This window comes from Scomber japonicus, chromosome 14, assembly GCF_027409825.1.
Source record: "Scomber japonicus isolate fScoJap1 chromosome 14, fScoJap1.pri, whole genome shotgun sequence".
NCBI classification, from domain to species: Eukaryota; Metazoa; Chordata; class Actinopteri; order Scombriformes; family Scombridae; genus Scomber; species Scomber japonicus.
In genome coordinates this window covers 5,931,823-5,936,618 of record NC_070591.1, presented here as the reverse complement: position 1 = coordinate 5,936,618, position 4,796 = coordinate 5,931,823, and the positions used below count along the sequence as shown (strand labels likewise).

At 40.3% G+C, this 4,796-nt stretch overlaps 1 protein-coding gene across 1 annotated transcript; it reads left to right on the top strand.

The window, feature by feature from the left end:
* Nucleotides 1-392: 392 nt before the first annotated feature.
* LOC128373309 (rho GTPase-activating protein gacO) lies at nt 393-3,960 on the top strand (the record flags this gene model as incomplete). Its single annotated transcript, XM_053333597.1, has 3 exons — nt 393-504; nt 2,272-2,276; nt 3,913-3,960. Coding segments are annotated over 3 exons (165 nt in total), but the record flags the coding sequence as incomplete, so codon positions are not given.
* Nucleotides 3,961-4,796: the final 836 nt, after the last annotated feature.

The window sequence follows — 4,796 nt, the reverse complement described above, 5'->3', positions numbered from 1 at the left end:
TGCTGCTGACCTGGAGAGGAAGCTGCAGCAGGTCAGCCAGGAGAAGGCCGACATGACGGCGATCATCAGCCAGAAGGAAGCTGAATATGAAGCTCTGGAGAAACGTCTCTCAGAGGAGGAAGCACGTCTGGAGCTGCTGAAACAGCAAAACACTAAACTACAGGTAGGAACATTCACATGTGATTAATAAGCTGTTATTTATTTCAGAGTTTCACTTTTAAACACAGAAAATAAAGATTCATTATGTGTTTGTTGGTTTGTTTCAGGAGCTGGCTCAACTAACGGACAGAGAAAAGATCAAAATGAGAAAGAGAGAAAAGAAAGCCCAGAAGGAAACAGAGGAAAGATTAAAGAAAGAGATACAAGAGAAGGAGAAGGAGGAGAAGAAGAGACTGAAGAGAGAAAAGAAAGAGCAGAAAGAACATGATAAGAGAGAGAAGGAACGGTTAAAGAAAGAAAATAAGGAGAGGGAAGATGGAGAGAAAAAAGAGAAGGACAGAAAGAGTAACTAAAGAGACTTCTGTCATCTCTCCATCCATCCATCACACAACACACACACACACACACACACACAATACACAACACACAACACACACACACACAACACACTACACACAACACACCACAGATTAACCAAATATTATTTATTATATAATTAATTTGGAAAAAAGCCAAAAAAAAAGAAAAAAAAAAAAACTATGAAAAATTATAAATATAATGTAAATAATCCTGTAAATACATCAAATAAGAATGTAAATATAAAATAATGTAAATACTAAAAATAAAAATTTTTTTATAGTAAATTATATATATTATATAGTAAATCATATTTTTATATTAAATTATATTTTTATATTAAATCATATATTTTTGTATTAAATCATATATTTTTGTATTAAATCATATTTTTATAGCAAATCATATATTTTTATAGTAAATTATATTTTTATAGTAAATCATATATTTTTATAAATAATCATGTATCCTATAATAAAAACTATATATCTGTAAATATCTGTATATATAGTTTAATAATAAATAAATAAAATATAAAATAAGTGAAAAGTTTCAGTTTTTTGTACTTTTATTTTATTTTTAATAGAAACATTCATTGTGCTGTAATATAGAAATGTTACTAACTTCTTCTTCTGGAGGTTTTGTTCTCTCTCATCTCACAGGTTGACTCCACTCCTCACCTGCTGCTGCTTTTATTATATCACTCACATTTCTGGTTGGCTCTCTCTCTCTCTCTCTCTCTTTGTTCTGTGAAGCACCTCAGCATCAATGTCTGATAAACAACATTTTATATTAAACAAAGAGAAAAGGGAAAAAGCAAAGCTGTGTAATGACAGGAACGTCATAACTGATCATAACCAGGTGATTAACCTGCTGAGACTCTCTGTGTCATATGGGAACATCATATTTTGGGTTTGCTGGACCTTTTACTTCATGGGTGTCAAACTCACTTTCATTCAAGGGCCATATACAGACCAATTTAATCTCACGTGGGCCGGATCATTAAAAAGATGGAAGGAAGGAAGGAAGGAAGGAAGGAAGAATAGACCCATTTTCTTTTATTTCGTGTTTCTGTGCAGCTTCAGGCACTAATACACATCACATTATATTAGGGCTGTCAGCGTTAACGCGTTAATCGCGATTAGATTAATGCAATCCATAACGCATTAATTTTTTTTAATCGCATTTTAATGTTGCAAGCGTTTTTGTCCCTTCTACTCCCCCGTAGACGGCTCCTCTAGCTGTAGCGCTATGCTTTGAAGTGGCCTCCTGCAGTAAACCTACCGCGCTGATGGAAAGTAAGAGAGCTACTGGACTTTTGAACGGCTTGTTTAACTTTAAAACACTTCCAGACGCTTCAGTTGACAAGTCAAAAGTAAAATGCAACCTGTGTCAAACGGAGTTTAACTACCACCGGAGTACGTGGAGTTTGAGTTAGCACCTCCACGCTAAACACCCAGGTGCAGCCAAGCGAGCCTCAACTCCACCAAAGGACCATTTTGGAGTGTGGGAGTCGCAGCAGAGCCGTGATTGATTCCCAGTTAAGACACTCTGGTAAGAAATGCTTTACATTATGGGCTTAAAACTGCCTTCAAATGTAAAATAACAGGATTTTAAACATGCAATTCAAAACGTGATTAATCGCGATTAACTATGGAAACTCTTAATCTCGATTAAAAATTAATCGTTTGACAGCCCTAGTTTAGAAAAAAGACTTTTAAATCCTACCTTTAAAGCTTCTCTGCTCCTTTGTAGCATCAGTAAAGTCTTGATCAAATTCCCTTTTCAGAAAGTGAACAAAATAGAAGATGACTGCAGCTCTTTCTCCATCATTGATCATTGTCCCGCTGTGACAGAGGTATTTCCATATGAGAAAATGTCGTTTTAAATTCCTGCTCGGTTTGTTGAAAGAAAAGCGTATTTACATGTCAACGCTTAATTTTAATTCAAAGGGACACATTTTTATGCAGTGTTTGCTGTAAACCAGGGATGTCAAACATGCGGCCCGTGAGCCAGATCCGGCCCGCCGAAGGGTCCAATCCGGCCCACTTTCCTTATTCCTCCCTTCCTTGCAAATTCCCTTCCTTCCTTTCTGTCTTCTTTTTCTTCCTTCCTTCCTTCCTTCCTGTCTTCTTTTTCTTCCTTCCTTCCTATCTTTCATTCCTGTCTTCTCTTCCTCCTCCTCCTTCTTGTCCTTCCTTCCTTCCTTTCTGTCTTCTTTTTCAACCTTCCTTCCTACTCTGACATCCTGTCTTCTCTTCCTTCTCCTCCTTCTTTTCCTTCCTTCCTTCTTTCTATCTGTCCTTCCTTCTATCCTTTCCTTCCTTCCTATCTTTCATTCCTGTCTTCTCTTCCTTCTCCTCCTTCTTGTCCTTCCTTCCATCTGTCCTTTCTTCCTTCCTTCTTTCAAGTCTTCTCTTTCTTTCTTCCTTCCTTCCTACTTTCATCCTGTCTTCTCTTCCTTCTCCTCCTTCTTTTCCTTCCTTCCTTCTTTCTATCTGTCCTTCCTTCCTTCCTTCTTTCAAGTCTTCTTTTCCTTCCTTCCTTCCTACCTACCTTCCTTTCTGTCTTCTTTTTCTTCCTTCCTTCTTTCTTTCTTTCTTTCTATCTGTCCTTCCTTCCTTCCTTCTTTCAAGTATTCTTTTCTTCCTTTCTCCTTCCTTCCTTCCTTCCTTCCTTCCTTTTAATGATCTGGCCCACCTGAGATTAAATTAGGCAGTATGTGGCCCTTGAATGAAAATGAGTTTGACACCCATGCTGTAAACTAAGGACGAAATGCTCAGGTTTAAATTTATATTTCCACATTGGACCCCCAAAAAAAAATTACAGTCACATCCTGTAGTTGAGTCGGGGGACAAAGATAAGCACAAATGTATTACTGCTGCAAAAAGCTTTCTGTGTTGCTGACGATATGTGATGCAATTTTCTCCGCTTCCTTACCTCACCCTCGCTCTCTGCCTCTTGATCTATCAAACAGAAATCCATACGACACACCTGTACACTCTGCTCATGATAGCATAGAATAAGATAACTTTAAGGCCAACCATGCGGCTGCACAAGTATATACTCGTTTATTAAACTAGTTCACAAGATAACGGCACGATAATCAGTTATTGCCTGAACTCCTGTGTGAAATGTCTATGAAAGAGTATAACGGCTCATTTCCACCAGCTAATAATAAAATTGCCTTGTATGTATCATGCACTGACATGCTTAAGCCCCCCCACCCCCCTCCCCTCAAGCACAGGAGCTTTAAGTGATAGGAAGGAAAGGAGGGAGGAAGGAAGGAAGGAAGGGAGGGAGGAAGAAGGAAGGAGAGAGGGAAGGAAGGAGTGAAGGAAAGAAGGAGTGAGGGAGAAGGAAGGAAGGAAGAAAAGGAGGGAGGAAGGAAGGAAAGAAGGGAGGGAGGAAGGAAAGAAAGGGGGAAGGAAGGAAGAAGGAAGGAAAGAAGGAGGGAAGGAAGGAAAGAAGGAATGAGGGAGGGAAGGAAGGAAGAAGGAAGGAAAGGAGGAGGGAAGGAAGGAAGGAAGGAAGGAAGGAAAGAAGGAATGAGGGAGGGAAGGAAGGAAGAAGGAAGGAAAGGAGGAGGGAAGGAAAGAAGGAGTGAGGGGGAAGGAAGGAAGGAAACGAGGAAGGAAGGAAAGGAGGGAGGGAAGAAGGAAAGAAAGGGGGAAGGAAGGAAGAAAGAAGGAAAGGATGAAGGAAGGAAGGCAGGAAAGAAGGAGTGAGGGGAAGGAAGGACAGAAGGAAGGAAGAAAGGGTCAATTTGATCCGGGAGGACGATATGAGGGTTAAACTAGTTCACAAGATAACGGCACGATAATCAGTTATTGCCTGAACTTCTGTGTGAAATGTCTATGAAAGAGTATCACGGCTCATTTCCACCAGCTAATAATAAAATTACCTTGTATGTATCATGCACTGACATGCTGAAGCCTGAAGCCCCCCCCCCCTCCTCCTCCTCCCCTCAAGCACAGGAGCAGGAGCTTTAAGTGATAGGAAGGAAAGGAGGGAGGAAGGAAGGAAGGAAGGGAGGAAGAAGGAAGGAAAGGAGGAAGGAAGGAAGGAGGGAGGGGAGGAAGGAAAGGAGGGAGGGAGGAAGGAAGGAAAGAAGGGAGGAAGGAAGGAAAGAAGGGAGGGAGGAAGGAAAGAAAGGGGGAAGGAAGGAAGAAGGAAGGAAAGAAGGAGGGAAGGAAGGAAAGAAGGAATGAGGGAGGGAAGGAAGGAAGAAGGAAGGAAAGGAGGAGGGAAGGAAGGAAGGAAAGAAGGAATGAGGGAGG